This window comes from Cyprinodon tularosa, unplaced genomic scaffold (assembly GCF_016077235.1).
Source record: "Cyprinodon tularosa strain WSP-4 unplaced genomic scaffold, ASM1607723v1 ctg375, whole genome shotgun sequence".
Classification (NCBI taxonomy): domain Eukaryota; kingdom Metazoa; phylum Chordata; class Actinopteri; order Cyprinodontiformes; family Cyprinodontidae; genus Cyprinodon; species Cyprinodon tularosa.
The window spans coordinates 184151-204694 of record NW_024039091.1 but is presented as its reverse complement, the minus strand read 5'-3'; the positions used below and the strand labels follow the sequence as shown (position 1 = coordinate 204694).

The 20544-nt window shown below is 40.4% G+C and overlaps 1 protein-coding gene across 2 annotated transcripts in view; it reads right to left on the bottom strand.

Annotated features, from left to right (window-relative positions):
• Positions 1-20544, bottom strand: part of si:dkey-49n23.1 (semaphorin-3D) — a 145056-nt gene that overhangs the window by 75281 nt on the left and 49231 nt on the right. For both annotated transcript variants that reach the window (XM_038296696.1, XM_038296695.1), the window contains one exon: positions 18394-18652. In XM_038296696.1, the coding sequence (XP_038152624.1) occupies positions 18394-18574 (181 nt within the window). In that variant the 5' untranslated portion in view covers positions 18575-18652. The remainder of the gene's footprint in view (positions 1-18393; positions 18653-20544) is intronic.

Sequence of the window (20544 nt, the reverse complement as noted above, 5' to 3'; positions counted from 1 at the left end):
GACAACATGAGGTAATTAATAAATGTTTTAAGGTGGGTCCGGATCCGGGCTGCGGTCCGCTAATCCGTGACCTCTGCTCTAAAGAGTGAGGCCCTGGATAAATGCTGGTCATAAGTCCTGTCCATCATTTTAAACCTCTTCTCATTGGCTGCCACCAACTATCAACCATTTTTAGAAATGTTGCTGCATCAGCTGTCATATGTGGAAGCACTGTGTTAGGATTATTCAGTGATGATTATAAAATTAATGTGTGCTTATGAAACATTTGTGCGAGGGGATGCTCCACTCCTGTCTCATGATTCAGTCAGGAGACCATCCTGCCTTGTCATTCTGATGGAGCATTCTGTCTTCGTGAACTGATCAATTGTTCTGTCAGAACAATACTCTGTTTGTAACCATGCGTCATGTTCTGTTAATAAAATGCTCTGCGGAGGAGGTCCAGTGGGAGACAGTGTGTTTGAGTCTGGAGTTCAACTTTCTCTTCTTCCTGCAGGAATTGTATTGATAAGTCTGTATTTCAGTTCTTCTTAAGAAAAAACCTATTTATGAACCCAACACACTGTATATACTGTATATATGTAACAAGTAAATTTCTCCACTGTGAGACCAATAAAGGCAATCAATCAATCAACCAATCAATCAATCAATCAATCAATCAGATCATAAGGCAGGTGAGAAGAGAAGTGAGCATACACAAAATGACTTTGAAAGAATCGGTTGGTTTTACTAAAATTGATGACTTTAGGTTAAACTGTGATTTAATGAGCTGAAAATAAGCACATCCAACCTAGCGGGCGGAGATTTCAGTGGATTTCTCTATTTTTGATGGAAAAAGCTTTCAATTTTTTTATTTTTTGAATGAGGAAAATCTAATTTTGATGGATTCCACCAGGGATGAATACTGGATTCTGGACTGATAGAGGGAATTCAAACATGATTTAGACTTCCATTTTTAAAAATTCAGAGCCGATTCAGACTCACGGTTACAGACTTGTGAACGAGTTTACATCTTAAAATGTTTCTCGTTTTACTTGTGAGTGTGTTACATTCCATAAGGCTGAATAATTTTATGTGACACCTGCTCAAACTTATTGCATCCATGGAAGAGACAGTGAGCACACCTGTTCTGCCCACCAACTTCTAATAACGTTTGGTGAAAAGAATGAACAACGTAAAATTGCAGGATTTTGATTGGTATTATTTCAAAGCCTTTATTTTTTCTTTAGAATAAAAAAAATATACATTTACTGCCAAAATAAGAGAATGCTGTGACAACAAATGTGAAGATAATAATAAAATGTATCTGTAAAAAAACTGAGTTGCTGTAGTGCTGTTTAAGATAATGATCATTCTGCCTACTTAGGTAATAGCTTCATCTGGTCTGTTCCTGTTTGGCTGTGACTCCATCCTGGAGAGAAATATCAGCTGTGCTGCTGCCATCAACACCTTTGTTTCTAGATGTTGGAGCTTGGCCTGTTTTTCAGTGTAGTCCTGTTTCTCTGACCGTGACTGGCTGGATGTGCTCTCTTCATCCTCTGACATGGGAGCTGGCTCAGAGCTCGTCTGCCTGGCTGTGTGTTTCCTGGACGGGGCCGCCTTTTACAGCTGCTTTTTGTATCTCTGCTTCTGTCTCCTTGAACCCCAGTCGGCCTCAGCAGATGGCCGCTCACACTGAGCCTGGTTCTGCTGGAGGTTTCTTCCTGTTCAAAGGGAGTTTTTCCTGGACCTGGCTCGGATTCCTGCTTGTTCACTGAGGCTGCAGCATCTGGTTCACTCTTGGCGTTGCCTGCGGCATCTCGTTGGCGGTCCACCGCCTGATCCTACCTCGCTCTAAGGAAATAAACTGAACTCTCATGGATAATCATCTTCCGTCAGATTATCATGGTCACTTGCCTGTGTTTCTCTCCACCAGTTTTCCAGTGATGGGCGGTGCCTCGCCTCAACCGCAGCCACTGCAGATCCGCAGATCCTTCTCCCCTTTTTAATAAAAACCTTTGAATTACCCCACTGTTTGTCTGACCTCCAATTCTGGGTCCTACATTCTGAGCCTTTGACACTGTGGGTCTGGTGGTCAATGACATGATCTCAGATCAGAAGCTGAAATCTTCTCATCCGCTCAGATTTTTCCATCCTTCATTGGACTTTTCAGTTTTCAGCAATGTTTCTGACCAAATTCCCTTAACAAGGCTTCGCCGCAGACTTCCCTCGTTTTCCTACATCCTGTGTTAACCTAGACGGTTCTAATAAGACTGTTGAGGCATTTTCAGGTGTAATTTTAAATAAATACATGCTGAACGTTAACAGATGGTTGAAACACAGATTGCATCTTGTTTTGAAACAGTTTGATGCCTCTCCACCCAGAAAACACCCATTAAATCAGATCCGACTGCACTCAGAATCTATTGGCTTGCAGCTGTTTGCTGATAAAATCTGAAGGAGCTATTTGAATCAATCAGTTTTCGGGCAGTCTTAGCAGTGGGGGTGGTCGTTTGGAGGAAAAGCGCCTGTAAGTTCTGTTGCTGCTGGAGGACACTAACCTTTATGCTTCATGTTGAAGGAGGCTGAAGTGTTTGCTAAACAGAGCAAGTGTTCATAAATCAAGCTTACTAAAGATGTTTAATTCCCTGAGAACATCTGAAGGCATCGGAGCTCATGGGATTAAAAACTTCAATATGAAGGTTTGAACAGAGGATGTTTTAATGATTGTTGACTATACAACAACCAGTTTCATTGAGGAGTTAATATTATGGTCTTATCTGGTAAAGAAATGAAGAGCAGGCTGTTGTCTGCAGCTTTTAACCATTTAAAAAACTAAAACTAAAATGCATCGTCACAAAGCCAAATTTAGGATTATATTTATAAACTCTATGCAAGAATGCAATAAGGAATGCTCTGATCTTTATATTGGAGAAAAACCAAACAACCTCTCCACAGACGCATGGCCCAACACAGAAGAGCGACAAGGGACAAGACCCTGCGGTCCATCTACACCTTATGGACAAAGGACATTCTTTGGAGGACCAGAATGTTCACATTTTGGACAAAGAAGACAGGTGGTTTGAGAGGGGCGTGAAGGAAGCCATCTATGTTAAGAAAGAAACATCAACCTTAAACAGAGGGGGTGATTTCAGCTTTCAAAAACCTACAAAGCAGCAATTGGGTTGATTCCTTCCCGCTATCGTCACACCACCAACCCTTTTACAGAGGAGCAGAAGACCTCGCCTATTCAGCAAGGCCAACAATTCCCTTTAACGACAGGTATGGGGTATTGCAGGCTAACAAAAGAAGCCAAACAACCCCATTCCAAAGGGGTGGACCCGTTCGTCCGTTTCAATTTTCATGTTTTCTAAACAAAAACAAACCTTTGTTGGGCTGCTGAATAAAACCTGGAACTCAACGCTATTTCTGACTTTTTGAATTAAAAAAGCTTCCTGGATGGGAAGAGAAAAGTCTTCAAACTTGGAAACAAAGTCCAGTGGATTGTCTTTTAACCTTTTTTTAATGACTATTACCTGGATGACTAAGAACTTTTCACAGCTGCCCACCTCCACCTATAAATCTGATGATTTGGTGCATCAGGGAGGCAGACCTGGTAGGCCTGTCTATCTAGAGCAAGTCACAACGTTGAAAACATAAACATTTACTGGCCTTCAGACTTTATTGGTACTCTTATATTTAAAAGGCCCAAAAGCAAAGACAGCCAACAAGTCTGACAAAACTGCTGAGTTAGTGGCGTTAGAGCAGAGAAAACAGAGATGAAGCTCAAGCTAAAGATAAACCTTCTCAGCAGACAAATTAAACCTCTTTATATCAATGTGATGAAGCAGCTGCCTGGTCCAAAGCACAGAGACAATTCCAGGGTGTCTATTTTCTCTTCTCTGTGATGGAGGACTGTTTTATACTCTACTGGGAGGACTTAATGAACTTAAAGTATTAAGCTCTAACAGAGGCCAAACCATTCTGTCTCTGCAGGCGGGCGGGCGTGTGCTTCACCAATGCAAGGACGATTGGGAAGAAAAGAGTAATGTAAGGCTTAGCTATGCATGACGAACACGGGGACACAATGTCTGCAGCTGTTATATTCCATGCAGGATTACCCCCTGCACCTAATATTCTGGCCAACACTACTGGAATGGGGGTTAGGGCACAGACCGCAAGCTTACAGCACCACACAGCATGTAGGAATACTTTTTAAAGCCTCTCTGTACCAGTCAAGAGTTACAATAGTTCCTTTCAAAGAGTTACAATCTTTTGACTGTGTTTGTGTTCCCACTCAGTTACTGTTAGAGTCATAGGAAAACGGCTGTTCCAATTGTTGCATTTCCGAATTCTCCAGAGTGGTGCCCAACTTTAAACGAGTGAATAAAGTGAATGTGATTGGTCATTTATCAAGGGGGCGGGATTGTTGTGGCAGAAGGTTCGCAAGCAAGTTTGGTTGTGGCCTATTTGTGGGAAGCATCTTGCTAACCAGTTAGCAACTTAGTGCTAGTAGGTTCCCAATGGGAAATTCCATTGGGACCAAGTAGCACTAAATTGGTGACTTAGAAACGACGCTGTCAAGGAACGCTATGGACAGAGGAAACATGCAAGAGGAGGAGAGTTTAGTGTCGGAGGTCGTGGATGAGTCTCCTCCGTCATCCATTTTTTATTTAGAGGAGGAAAGCGGGGACGAAGATGTTGTGGAAGAGGACGCCAGGGCGGCAGAAGCTTGGTTTGGTGTAGAAGGCTTCCAGCCGTACATGTTTGAGCCCTTGCCTCGCAACGCTGCCAGTTCTGTTAGCTCTACGCCTGCTGAAGACACAGACGTCCATCCCCGTGAACACTGGGACGCAACTCAATAGGAAAGGATTCTGATTTCAACCGGTGCGTATATTAGCTGCGACATGAATCAAGATGCTATGACCGAAAAAACTTGATTGACAGATGACTGTTGATATATGATTGGCCGAATTTAGGTGTTCAGGCTGACGTAGAACTAACTGGCCTGCAGAAGATAACGAAGAAAAAAAAATGATTTTAAGAAAGGATTTCTTTTTTTAATAGAAATTTTCTAAATTTTGGGAAAATGTCGCCTGATAAAGAGAACATTTATATACATGTTTAAGCCAGAATTAATTACACTTAATTATGACTTTCCTACCACTTTAAAGACAGGGTTTCAACTCCACTAATACTGCATGCATGCTAGGTGTGACGGTTTGCTGTCGATTCAATCAGCTGTTTTTCCTGAGACAGAAAACTGAATCCATCTGATTCATCCAGGTCATAGTCAAGCTTGAAAAGTTCAGTTTAGGCAAATGGATGTGGAGTTTTCTAGAAGACAATTCTTCTCTCATCCAAGAGTCTTCTTCCGTTCTAACTAGTGGTGGAGAGCAGAGAATTAGGGGAAAAACAAAAGTTGGCTCTGATCCCTCCCACTGGATTGGCCATGGAGGTCACCTGGGGGTGGTAATGGTCATTAGAGGGTTCTGATGGGTCCTTAATTCCCTCGTCATTGCATCGTGAGTCAGGTGAGGGTAGGTGAGAGGAGAATCTTCTAGGTATTTTTCCTAAAAGTGCTTTGCAAGTAGGTGAAAGGTTATGTCTAAAGACCACCTCCTCACTGCAGTGCAGAGCAGGAAATCAATCAGCTCAAAGGGGAATGGGTGTTAATGTGGCCGTGCAAACCTTTTGGATGAATAAACCCAACTTTGGGACTATTTTAAGAACAAAAAAAACACCATGCATGTGATCATCACTAGACTGAACTAAACCTGAAGCCACCAAAGTGCTGTCTCTTAGGACTCATGAAACGGACACAAATGGCCCCAAGGAGCTTAACCTGAAGGCCCCACAGGGCTGCACCTGGTGTGGCTTGGTCTGCATTCCTTCATTGCTCTGCTTCATCTCAGGTGCCGGACGGCTTTGCTAAGCTTAGGAAACATCCACACTGTCATCCCTTCCCTTCCCTCCTTCCTTTCTACTTTCCTTTGTTTTCCTCTTTCTTTACCAACTCCTCCCGGGTCTACAATCCATAATCAGAGCAGGCTAAAGGTCAAGGTTGACAGTATGACTGCGTTTGGTACCAACACCTCACGCCTACACATCCTTTCACACACAGGTTGCATTCCTGACCCCTTATTTCTGGATGTTTATGGATGTGAATCAGTTTTGACAGACTTCCTGCAGAAACACGTTGGTTGTTTTTATCTAACAACACAGCAACTCGGCTCAGATTGGACCGCTGTGTCTGTGTGTTTTCATAGTTTGGAAGATGTGACGGAATCAGTTCTTGTTTTTCTACGTCTGAGTGACCAGCTATCATAATACCTGCTGGATGAGTGTGTAGAGGCAACCTGCCATAGACAGCTGAGCTGTCACAGCTATCAGAAAGTGTGTGTGTGTGGGTGTGTGTGTGTGTGGGGGTGTTGCTGTGTTTCTCATCCCACAGTCCCATATGAGGTCAGTGTGTTTTGGTTGGATTTTTTCCACCCGAGCGTCAGAAAGCAGCAACAGCAGTTGGAAAAGTCAGATCCACAGTAAACTAACGCAGGCACCTTTTACTGAAACAGGGTTAAAATCATTATCCACACTGATGTTTCTCCTTCATTAGGCTCTGAAAAGCGGCCTGCTTTTAGTTTGAACCCGAAGTTGCACAATTTCCTCACAGCTGGAACGGATCTGGAAGGTATTCAGTTAATGCGGCAATGATTTGTGGAGCTCTGGTGCCCTCCAACAGCCCACAAACAACATGTAAGTCCATGAAAGTCCAACATGTAAGTCAATATTGTTCCAAAACGCCTTCCACCAGGTCCAAACTACTGCTGGCTTAGATCCATGCGGATCAATCCTGACATTAATTTCTCAAAAAAAAGTTTCTGGATACTTAAGCGAAGTAGATATTATATATTTGCTCTCTGCAGGATTCTAAAAGTTAATAAATGTTCAATTAAAACTTACATGACCGAGTGGGAAGAAAAAGGAGCAGAGTTTTAAGTGTGTGAATCACTTTTGGATCCCTCAGTTTTCTAAATTCAGAACTACAGAGAATGAATGGAGCTTAATGAAGTCCAGGCTGCTGACTTTTCCTCCGAACTAATAAAACTGACAGACATACATTTTCTCAAAAAATAAAGTTGCAGTGGGAAAAAAAATGATAATTTCACAGAATTTCACAGAAATTGAATAAAGCTAAAGCAAAGAGTTCAAACAAAACTGCTGTTTGGATTAGGCTTGGTTCTGATGGCTGCACAATACTTCATGCTGGTCGCTTCTCTTGAAGAGCCTGTCTGTTCAAGTGAGACGAGCCGTCATGAAGCCCTGATCAGCCAATCAGAAGTGGACTGTGAACCAACATGAGTCCAACTGCCTTCGATGGCCACAAAAAAAAAAAAAAAGGAGTCCCAGAATGTAAACCAACGATGTTACTCCTGGTCTTTTAGTTACACAACCCAGAGTGTTTGTCTGTAACTAAGAGTAAAAGACCAGGAGTATATGTCATGGTTTTGGTTATGTTCTGCTTAACTTTGCTCATTGTTTTCCAGTTTTATTGGTTCAATTCCTATTTTGTTGTAATTTCTAGATTAATGTTAGTCCTCATGTTTTTCTGTTGTTGTCCTCTGTTGCCCTCTTGTGTGTGTTCCTTTCCCCTTGCCTTCCTCGTTGTCTCCTCTCACACCTGCTCCTTGTCAGCTCGTTAGCCCTCCCTTTGTCTCTGTCAGCTATATATGTTCTCCCTCTGCTCTCACTCTTTGTTGGTTCCTTGTTGTTGCTGGTCCTGTCATCGCTGTTGTCATCTCGCCTCGTCTCTCCCTGGCTCCTTCTATGTGTTTTCCCTTGATGTCTCCATGGTTCTGGTCTGTTACATTTTTAGTTGGATTTTTGGATTCCCTTTGTTAACCATTTTCATCTTTAAAACTACAAGTAATCACCTCAGCCTTTCTGCCCCTGCATTTGGGTCCTCCAAACCTCAACCAAGACGTGACAGTATATATATATATATAGATATATATATATATATATATATATATATATATATATATATATATATATATACTAGTGATGGTGAGATGAAGCCTCATGAGGCATTGAACCGTTTGGCCAAATTGCTTCAACGATCCCAACAGTTCATGAGGCTTCATGTGAACATGTCACCACCTACTGGTGGAGGGCAGAACTACAGTTTGTAATAAAATCTGTGATTTTTTTTTGCAATTGTTTTTTATTTTTTCCCCCTTTTAAGTTCCCTTGAAATTGTTAATGGCTGGTGTGTATAATAAAATTTTTATAAGTTTTTTTTTTAAGTGTAAAATTTCTTAGAGCAATCATTTAAGGCGCACAGTTGTTCTGCCATTTTATTGAAATAAACTCAAGCAGACAGTGAAAGTGTTTGTGCAAATTGGGCAATGATGAACAAAATTAACGGTGTTAGTCATTTTTATTCAAACATGATAGTTTTTCCATGTTTTTCTTTATTTTAAACAGGTTGGAAGTTGTGTTCAACCAATCTTTTTAATAAACCGACCTAATTTTCCCAATCTATATTTTTACTCGGGCAAAACAATGCAGTTTAATCTCATCAGCCAAAATAATTAAGTTTAATCGCAACTTTCAAAAGAGAGAGACAGGTCTTGAACCATCAACCTCTAGGGTGAGAGTCTGTCCCTTACAGAGGATGCCAATCATGTAGATGGTCTATGATGGGAGAAAATACTTCTTAAAACTGACGTATTAACACTGGCTTTGTCTGGTGGTTTACTCAGATTTTGATCATTACATTGTTTATTCAAACCAAATTAGCTTTAAGCAACTAAATTGGTTGGAAAAGCAACCAATTTATTCTTAGAATCTATCCAAATTTTATCCAGCTGACAGCAGCTCTCCTCCAATCTCCCACATCTTGACTGAACACTGAGGCTGTTTAGATGCCTGTCAAAATTCTTGCGCTTCCCGAACCACTTACCGAACCGGTCACGTGGTTTCACGGTAGCGAGGCCTCGGACGTCATCAATTTTGGCCCCTCCTCTAAATGAATCACGCCTCGACACGCGCATCGGGGAAACGCCCCCTCCATTACTCGACACACGCCTCGAAGCCTCGGCTCATCTCATAACATCATTAATATATACTGTACAAGGCGGGTTTCAATTATTAAAGTTTGTCTCGCTGCAAACTAAGAACATCTGGGTTTTTTAGAAGTCCGGTGCAAAGAAAAAAAGAGAAGATAACATCAAACGCTTGACAGTGCATATAAAAAAAATAAATAAATAAACAGAAGATGAGTCAGGAAAAGGTCCAAGACAGGAGCAAAAACACTGTGTTGTCGCGACCCAGGCATAGCTGCCAGCTGGCCTGACTACAGGCAGGCTGGCAGAAGATCGGCTCATTTTACAGCTCAGTTAATACTTTTACACCAGGGCTTTATATCTGGCCTCAGAGCTTCTCCTTCTAAAGGCTTTTACTGGATCTCTCTGTGATGCTGAACATCAGAAAGGCTTATCAGCAGCAGCTGAGATAAAGTTCTTTGACCTTGGACACTTAAAGCTAAGTTTGGAAACTGGTCTCAGTTTTAAAAAGACACCTGAGGTGCATGAAATCTGCTTCATCTGTTGAGCAAAGATTTATGACCCGACACATGATGGGCCTGAAACATTTCCCAGAGGTTTTCCCTAAGGCCACACAATAAAGCACCATGCAGAGTAGAATCATTTCAGCAGCTTTGGAGAGGAAAAATGTTCTCGTTTTTGAGTCTGTTTAATCGTTGTCTAAATAGGTTTATCAGAAACTGTTGAAGTACAAACCCAGCTTCTAAATGCTTGAGCTGATCCTAGATTGATCATTTTATCATCTCTAAACTTAGGTTACAAATTGTGGTTAAGTTTGGATTTTATTTTTAAACAAACATACCATGAGTGGTGCCCATACCATGATAAAACCTCCTACTGCTGCAGCACAGAGCCTCACTGCAAAGACTGGTTGCAGGAATCATATACACTATATTGCCAAAAGTATTTGCTCACCTGCCTTGACTCACATATGAGCTTAAGTGACATCCCGTTCCTAATCCATAGGGTTCAATATGACGTCGGTCCACCCTTTGCAGCTAGAACAGCTTCAACTCTTCTGGGAAGGCTGTCCACAAGGTTTAGGAGTGTGTTTATGGGAATTTTTGACCATTCTTCCAGAAGCGCATTTGTGAGGTCGCACACTGATGTTGGACGAGAAGGCCTGGCTCTCAGTCTCCGCTCTAATTCATCCCAAAGGTGTTCTATCGGGTTGAGGTCAGGACTCTGTGCAGGCCAGTCAAGTTCATCCACACCAGACTCTGTCATCCATGTCTTTATGGACCTTGCTTTGTGCACTGGTGCACAGTCATGTTGGAAGAGGAAGGGGCCAGCTCCAAACTGTTCCCACAAAGTTGGGAGCATGGAATTGTCCAAAATGTCTTGGTATGCTGAAGCATTCAGAGTTCCTTTCACTGGAACTAAGGGGCCAAGCCCAGCTCCTGAAAAACAACCCCACACCATAATCCCCCCTCCACCAAACTTTACACTTGGCACAATGCAGTCAGACAAGTACCGTTCTCCTGGCAACCGCCAAACCCAGACCCGTCCATCAGATTGCCAGATGGAGAAGCGCGATTCGTCACTCCAGAGAACGCGTCTCCACTGCTCTAGAGTCCAGTGGCGGCGTGCTTTACACCACCGCATCCGACGCTTTGCATTGCACTTGGTGATGTATGGCTTGGATGCAGCTGCTCGACCATGGAAACCCATTCCATGAAGCTCTCTGCGCACTGTTCTTGAGCTAATCTGAAGGCCACATGAAGTTTGGAGGTCTGTAGTGATTGACTCTGCAGAAAGTTGGCGACCTCTTCGCACTATGCGCGTCAGCATCCGCTGACCCCGCTCCGTCAGTTTACGTGGCCTACCACTTCGTGGCTGAGTTGCTGTCGTTCCCAAACACTTCCATTTTCTTATAATACAGCTGACAGTTGACTGTGGAATATTTAGGAGCGAGGAAATTTCACGACTGGATTTGTTGCACAGGTGGCATCCTATCACAGTTCCACGCTGGAATTCACTGAGCTCCTGAGAGCGACCCATTCTTTCACAAATGTTTGTAAAAACAGTCTGCATGCCTAGGTGCTTGAATTTATACACCTGTGGCCATGGAAGTGATTGGAACACCTGATTCCAATAATTTGGATGGGTGAGCAAATACTTTTGGCAATATAGTGTATGAAACTTCACTTCACTTTCACTTTATTTTTTAGCAAATAATCCAACATTAAACAACAATATCAAAACAAAACAAAACCAAATATTTTCCAAAAAAAAAGGAATAGGCTGAAGCAAAGCTTATTATTGCCTACCCTGTTTTATACTTCCAACCTTTACAACCTACCAGGTTCTTTACTGCGTATATAAATATACAAATCTAGATAACATAGGATTTTATCATTTTACATTCTAAAGCCCTTTTAAAATTCACCAAGAAAGAACATAACTTTAAATCATCATTCAATTCATTCCACATTTTCACACCAATAACTGAAACTCATCTAGACTTTATCTGGCTCTTCTCTTTTGCACATTCAAATATAAACAAACCTCGCAAATTATATTTATTCTTTCTTAACTTAAATAATTTCTGAATACCAGAAGGAAGACTTTTGTTCTCTGCTATATGAATTATTTCCAGTATTTTTACATAAACGTCTTTGAATGTTAATGTATTGCTTTAAATGAAGAGTTTATCAGTTGGTTCTTATTAATACGCCTTATAGCTTTTTTTTGCAACTTTACTAACTTATCAATAATTGTTTTATTTGCATTTCCCGATATTTCTGAACAATAGGACAAATAAGGCATAACCAAAGAGGACTATATAATATGCAGGCCTTTAATATTTATTAAATCTTTTATTTTAAATAATATTCCAATAGTTTTTGTAATTTTATTTCTAATATATTCTATGTGAGGCTTCCAACTAAGTTTGTTGTCTATAATAATCCCTAAAAATTTTGTCTCATAAACTCTTTCAATTTCAACTCCATTTGTACATAACTTATTATAATGAAACCATGTTTTCAACTCAGCTAACTCTTTTTTTATCGTTTTTATTATTTCATCCAAATTTCTCCCAGAAAAAAATGGATTCATATAATCAGCAAACATTATAAACTTTAAATTACTGGTGATACTGATCCATCTGTTCCCCATGTCTCTTTGTCCATTCCAAACTGACGGTCCTCTAAAAGAGGACACCATCTCTGGACAGGGATAAAGGAAGGCTTCACAGACGCCCATCTTCCGGCTGACTTCAGTTAATCTCCCTGGGCTGCGAGCGATGAGCCTCTGAATCAAATCCTGCATGTTGGTTTGACTCATTCATGCTGGAATTGATCCTAATTTAATGTTTTTACAACTTTCTTTTTTTAAACTGATTACAGTTTGTCAGTCAGGTTCAAGGTTTTAAATGTTAAAACCTCCAGACTATTTCAGTTTAGCCATGTGATGTGGCGCTCCAAAGAACCACAGATCATTTCCTTTGATTATTGGGAGAAGTATTTCAGAATGGAGCCTCTGAAGTCTAAGGTGGATCTAGGTGTAGATATTTCTATGGCAGAAGTTGGAGAAAGGCGTCCAGTTCACACCTGGATTGGATAAAGATGCTTCACTGGATTTATGGAAGCTCTCAGCTTCGGTTCTCCAGGACAGATGTTTATTCTGCAGGGAGAGGCAGACCTGGAGCTTGCTGTTCCCCGCTGCGCTTCCTTTCTGCTGCTAAATCTCTATATTTACAGTTATCTGCATGTGTTGACAAAGACTTTGGCATTATGGACATTTTTAACTACAACTGTAGAAAAAAAGAGAATGCAGTAAAAAGAGATCAAACTTAAGTTTTCTAATTAAACAAGCGGTTATTTTCAGCAGATTTGAGAACGAGTGTTTGTTTCCGTTTTGAGCCCCAAAGCTGCTGAACAGCATTAAAAGTTTACAGGTTGAGGATTGTTCATCCTGCGGCTAAAACGCAGCAGGAGAGTCACGCCGGAGTTCATTAAACATGTTCGCTGCTTCCTTTTACGACCAGAAGCTGCTACTGTTTCTAATAATAAACACAAACTCGCCTCAATTCTGTGTGAATATAAAAGTTCTGCCATGAAATCAAATAGTCTCCTTCAAATTGTGAAAAAGTACAAACAAAGACCAAAATATTATAGAAGAAAAGTTTTTGATGCAAAAGCAGCTCTAAGTATAACAGGTTTTTCGAGCTTCGCTTTTATCATTTCAATATAAAAAAAAATCCGATTTAGATCCAAGATAGACTGTTATAAAAACTTGTTAGTATTTTCATCAAGTCATCTCAGAGATTTTTAAATTATATTTTATACCTGTACTGTAGTAGTTGTTTTTTTTCTACTAAACACGATAAGAAAAAATAAACCTTAACGGCGTAGAACAGGGTAACCAATTAAAAATCAGCGGGGTCCAAATAAAGAAAATCATCAACCAGTAAAGGTCCGGAGACATTTTTAATTAAAATATGTTATTTTAAACAGAATTTAAAACTGTAATAAAATGAGTTTTTTATCCATGTTATACATTGAATTTTTTAATTACAAAAAAATAGAACATTTTTATATCTAAAGTGTTTTTTTAAGTAGAGAACAACAATCGTTCAGTTTGGTTTATTGACAATTTCGTGATTCCCATATTTTCTCAAACACCTGAACTGATCGTTTGTTATTTCCTTTCTTTTTTCTGTCTTAATGTTGGCAGTGGGTTTTAGGCTGCCCTGCAAGGCTTTAAACCTGGGTCTGAATGGAGACTAAGCCATTCTCAAGCACATATCAAGGAGCTCATTTTGAGCCTGGATCCAGATTTATTGTTGATTCTGTTCATGGTGGAGAATCCTGCTTCACAGCAGCAGGTTGAGCCAAACATCCTCTAAATGTGCAGGGTCATCTTTGAGCGCCATTTCACTTTTCTTTCACCAGTTCACCGCAGTTCTTCCAGCAGTCCACACTTTCTCTGCTCTCTTTTTCTCATCGTCTTCTCCTTCTTTCCCATCGCCCGGCTTGCCACAGGTTTGCCTGCTGTGTCTAAAAGTAGCAGCAGCAGCAACCCAGACTGACAGCTCATTGGCTCATTTGGATCACGTGCAGCCTGGAGCCGGACGCTCCCCAGGGCTTTACCGTATTAACAGGAGAAGCAGCGCAGGTGAAATTAGACACAGCCGTCAGACAACATGCAGTAATTTATAAATGTTTTAAATCAGGTTGGGTCCGGATTAGCCAGCAGGTGGGTCTGGTTCCAGACCGCAGTCCGCTAATCCATGACCTCTTGTGTAGAAAGTATGCCAGGCCTGTGTGTGGCGCTGTGACATAGTTTCTAAAACACACTGAGAACAACAAAGACATTCCAGTTTCTGAAGTTTAGTATTTGGTCATATATGGTGGCTGCGACATTATCTTCGTACAAATACCTGTGTTGTATCTTATAAAAACTAAAATATTTTTAATAATAATCTCTGGGTTTTTTCATTATTCCTATAAGGGAGTTTCCATACCAGTTTCATATATTGTTAGTTTATTAACCTACAGTGAATTTCAGTTAGATCTTCTGGTCCTTTTGTCATTCTCCACTCAACAATCATTATTTATGCTTCTGGTTTGTCATTGTTCATTGCTGGATTTCTGAATCAATCTATCCATTACCCCCTTGGTTTCTCTGCTTCTGCCCATCCTTGTAATTTTGAAATCATTTTTATTATTAAAGAACTCCTTCTATCCATCTACAACCCTGCTGGGGTTGTGAGGGTTGCTGGTGTCTATCTCCAGCTGTCCAGGCGGGGTCCACCCTGGACAGGTCTGCAGTCCATCGCAGAGCAACACAGAGACAAACAACCATTCACACTCACACCTAAGGAGGATTTAGAGAAGACAATTAACCTAACAGTCATGTTTTTTCAATGTGGGAGGAAGCCAGAGTACCCAGAGAGAACCCACAAATGCACAGGGAGAACATACAAACTCCATGCAGAAAGACCCTGGGCCAGGATTGAACCCCACACCTTCTTGCTGCAAGGCAGCAGTGCTTCCCACTGTGCAGCCCAAGAACGCGCTGTTTGAATAGTTAGTCTGCATTTGTGTTTTTTCTGTACCACAATATGACACTTTATGCTAAAACTAAAAGCCTAATACACTCTAAGATACAACTACTTTGCATCATAATGTCAAGAGCCAATTTTCATTTCTGAAATTAATGTTTAATCTACTTGGCCACCTAGTTTAGATTTTATTTTTTACATTTTGCACCTCAGGCAGACTTTAACACACACAGACTGGTATATAAACATGTTCTCCTGCAGATTTCTTCTTTTATGTTTTTTCTAACGACCAACAGAAACACCGTGGTGACAGAAAGGGATTCAAAGCTCCACAAACCTGAAGCTCTTCCTCAGTTAAAAGAAGCCAGATGAGCTCCAGCAGACAGTCTGCAGGGAAGAGCTGCAGCTTTGCAGCTTGTAAAACCTCTCTGATAAACAAAGTCTGCACAACCTCTGAGCTCATCCGCTCAGTGACAGGAGAGCCTGGAGGAGGTTAACACATTTACCAAGAGAAGTGGGGGTTACTGCTGCATGCCTCCAAACGGAGACACAGGGCTGCTTTCTCTATAGATCTGCTGCTATAGGCTTAGACTGCTGGAGGACATAGGGACCCCTTTTTCATCATTCTGCTTCATTCTATCTCTATTCTCCCACTCTGCAGAATCTGTTAGTTCAATCTCTAACGTTCTTCTCTCTCTGCTTTTTCTCATAGTAGCTTCATCTGGTCTGTTCCTGTTTAGCTGTGACTCCATCCTGGAGAGAAATATCAGCTGTGCTGCTGCCATCAACACCTTTGTTTAGATGTTGGAGATCGGCCTGTTTTCCAGTGTAGTCCTGTTTCTCCTCTTGCAAGAAGAAGTCCAAACACAACACATTGATGTTTGTTAACTATTAAAATCAGATTGATTTAGCCTTTTAGTCTCAGAAAGTAAAGTTAAGTCTGTTTAAAGCTCAGCTGAGAATGTCCTGAAAAGACGTGATTAATGCTGTGGTGTAAATAAAGCAGAAACATTTCTTAATCAGCCGTTTAGTGTTTAAAAGATTGATGCTATAAGCAAAGAAAACAAATGATCTCCGTTTACATCAGGACTGATTTGCAGTGGTCTAAATCAAAGCCCGAGCCACTGAAATCCATCCATTAAAGGAAGATGAAAGCAGCATGTTCCCAATTTCCTTCAGAGAGCTTTCTAAATTTAAAGCTTTGCTCCTGATTAAAAAGTACATCAAACATGAGTTGGTTTGTTTTTCTCTCCCAGAATAGAGAAAATTGGCATGAATTGAACCCTTTAGGCCCCACATCCTCATGTTTAATCGGTTTCTGCCTCCATCATTCATGTAAACCCCACCTTCATCTGAAAGCTCAGCTTTAGCACTTCAGTTTACTTTTGGTTCATTGTCAGGTTCATCCATCTCACTGATTGGTTCCTATTCCCTCATCAAACACAGACACAACCTCTGAGAAGGTTTCCATTTATTTTGGGGCTGAGACATCATATGATGGGGTCATCTGGAGTGGAAACGTGTTCAGAAATTTGAGCAGGACATGCTAACATGCAAGATAGTTTTACTCTGCAAAAACCACCGAAGGCAGAGCAATTTAACTTTGATATATTTATGTAAATGTAATGTACACATATCAATGTTAAAATAGGTTATTTCCTTGAAGCTGGATCCAAGGCTAAATGAGGCCCTAAGCAGCGGGTTAGTTCACCTCTGCCTTGGACCGGCTCTGGGGAAACGTTCCGTTATTCTTTCATAGTTAAAACACCAATTCAGCTCACGAGAGCAAACATGTAGAGTTATACAGTATGATACAGGAAAATCATGCTTTTGTTCCAAAAAAAAAAAAAAATAGTTAAAAAACAATCCACTGGATTTTATTTCCAAGTTTGAAGACATTTCTCTTCCCATCCAGGAAGCTTTTCAAAATGTCAGAAATAGCGTTGAGCCCAAGGCTTTATAGAGTAGACCAAAACAAAGCCTTGTTTTTGTTTAGAAAACATGCAAATTAAAATGGACTAACGGGTCCCCCCCTTTGGAATTGGGGTCGTTTGCCTCCTTTTTTTAGCCTGCAATGCCCCATACCTGTCTATGTTTCTGAAAGGGGGGGGTCATTAAAGGGAATTATTGGCCCGGCTGGCCAGGTCTGGAAGGGATCAACTCAAATGCTGCATTGAGTTGATCCCTTCTCACTATCATCGCAGAGACATAGGCAGGTATGGGGCATTGCAGGCTAACAAAAGAAGCCAAACAACCCCCATTTCAAAACTGCTGGATCCGTTCATCCGTTTCTATTTGCATGTTTCTAAACAAAAACAAGGTTTTGTTGTGCTACTCTATAAAGCCTTTAAATTCAAAGCTATTTCTAACAATTTTAATTGAAAAAGCTTCCTGGATGGGAAGCAAAACGTCTTCAAACTTGGAAACAAAGTCCAGTGGATTGTTTTTTTAACATATTTGGAATAGAAAATGACCTGGATAACTGAGAATCTTCACCAGCATAATGCTTTTAGTGAGGTTCACCTGAATAAAATATTTAGTCACCAATTTAACTAAAATAATTCCTCAGGATAGCTGCAGTTTATTTGTACGGAAGAGGATTAGGGCCACTGGAAAAAAAAAAAAAAAGTTTACTGATTTTAAAATTTTATTTCAATTTAGTATTGGAGAAAAGTCAGAATTCTGACTTTGTTCTCAGAACTCTGACTTTTTTTTTTTTAGAATTCTGACTTTTTTGTTCAGAATTCTGGGATTAAAGTCAGAATTCTGAGAAGAAAGTCAGAATTTCTAAGAAGAAAGTCAGAAAACTGAGAAAAAAGTCATAATTTCTAAGAAAAACGTCAGAATTCCGACTTTTTTCTTAGAAATTCTGACTTTTTTTATTTTAGAATTCTGACTTTTTTTTTCAGAATTCTGAGAAACAAGTCAGAATTCTGAGAAACAAGTCTTCTTCTGACTTTCTTCCCATACTAAACTGAAATAAAATTTAAAAATCAGTGAATTTTTTTTTTTCCAGTGGCCCTAATCCTCTTCCGTATATTTGAAATGGTCTAAAATTTGCAGAAATATACATTTTCTGTTACATTCTGGATGCAAAATGCCTTGCTATGCTAACCATGCAAAGCCTTGTTGCTGAGCACAATAAATAACAAATCTCTGTTTCTTTATTGAAGCTAAAATATAATTGAAGTGTAATTTACTAATAATAAATTCTGTCAAAGAAAGGTTCCAGAGTATAATCGGAAAAGAACAGAACAGGAGAGTCAACCTCATGCAGCACATGTTTAAATCATGTCATACCTGAGTGTGAGAGCTGTAGCCGTGGCCTGGTCTGTCTCCAGGTTCTGAGTTCTGGATCACTTCTAGACTGTGAAGGTTGCACGCAAAGCAGCAAGAAGAGAAACATTGCTGGAATCAGAGGATGTGTGGCCCTTCTGGTGCTGAGATCTGCTGCCTGCAGGCCTGCAGGCAAAGCCGGCATCTTCTTTGAGTGGTCTTCAGTGATGTGGAGGAACTGATGGGAGGAAGAACCATCCAGGAGGTCACATCACACACTGGGCTGGAAGAACAGAGGAAAAAAGCCAGAGAATGTCATGATTGGCTCTGCAAAGTCTTCAGATTAAATCCGCACATCTTTAAGTATCTTCCTTATATCTGATATTTTGAGGGGGGACGCTGAAGCCTTCATTCCAGCAGGAATCCTAATTCATCTTATTCTGTCAGGAGGCTTTCTGCTGAGCGTTACCTCAGTGGGTTTTTAGGAGCCTAACAAGTCGGAAAGACGTCTGCTGAGAGAGAAAAGACAGCGAGACGGTTTTAAAATCCGATTCTGCTCAATGTTTCAGCTTCACCTCAGCTTGACTCTGCAGACACAGGAATGTGGAAAACAGTGGAAATGATCTCAGCAGCAGAGATTTCAGAACCTGCTGACATCTTATTCTGCAGATCACTTCTCACTTTATAAAGCCAGGTTTCCATTTTAATTTAAATAGTTTTAAATGGTGAAAAATTCAATGATCCAGCTGCTCCTGATGGCTCTCCTGGTAAATCAGTTGGTTTTAGAATCAGACAGTCAGTAACAATCAGCAGAGGGTTACGGTTGAATATGGCCTCCAACCTGAAGCTAAGCCCAAACCTGCTGTTTCCATTTCATCTGTGACTCTTTGACCCTTCAAACTGAGTGAACAGTTCATCTGAAATGAAGCTGTTTCCCACATAAAGGACCAGGAAAAGCAATATAACGGAACATCAGGGCGATAATCCAACAGTGGAAGCTCTTTCAGGCTTTATGGACGAGTTTCTGCATGAACATGACTTTTAATTAGGGCCGGAAAACATTTCCACTTAGAGGTGATACAAGCTTTTCCAGCATATCTAAACCTTAAACATACACCAGCTGGAAACAGCTACAGGGCAGAGAAAGTGGCTGATATTAGTCAGCTCAGTGAGGCAGCATCTTTAGGCCTCCATATGGAAACAAACTCATATAAAACATCTTTTTTTTTGTGTCTGCTGCTCCAACTTTTAAACACGTTCAACCAAGCAGAACTCCAGTCAGCTAGAAACCAATCAAAAGATCACCTAAGTCCATGGTTACAAAATTCAAATTCCTTACATGGAAACTGTGAGTCAAAGCACAAGAGAGAAAAAAAAATCCTTCTGGAATCAAATCTGAAACTAAACGGTTTATGTAATTCTGTGATCAAATTCTTTATTATCTGTGGGGCAAAGATGATTTAAGTTTCCTCTGAGATAAAAAAACCCATCCTGCATTGGAGAGAGGCTCAGAAAGGCAAACTGAATGAGGAAACATTTTAAACGTAATTTTTCTCACTACAAACATGTCCTACAAACAGGTCTCGTAGAGTAAAGGGTAAGCCAAGAAGATCTGTTGAAAAACTGTATTTTTTATTTTTATTTTTTTACAGTGTCCTGTCTGGCAAAGTCGCAATAAGAATAATTGTCTTGATGCCAAAAAGAGCCCAACAGATTTTACTTTCACAAGTGTAGCAGTATAGCAATTGCCATATTGCTCCACTTGTTTCATGCATATAAATTGCTTTATTATAATTATGCAGGGAGTTTTACAGTTTATATGGACACTGCAATGTAAATAGAGCAAAAAAACAGAAGAAAAAGGAAAGAAAAAAAAGAGAAAAGATGAAAGAAATAGGAGATAGAAAGGAGATCATGACAAAACATTTTCAGTCTGCTTCATCACCACAAACGAGATGTAAAACAGCAGAACCAAAAGACATGGTACGAGATACACAATAAAGCAACACCTTAAAACTATCACTGAAGTAGTATTAGTACGTCTGACGTGTACTCTGTGTTACCTGAAGATATGAATGTGGGCTTTCTGAATGGAAGTACATCTCTGAGTACCTGGAACTGCAGGATTTTTCTCCAGTTTTACCATAATACAGGCTCCTACCATGATACAGGCTC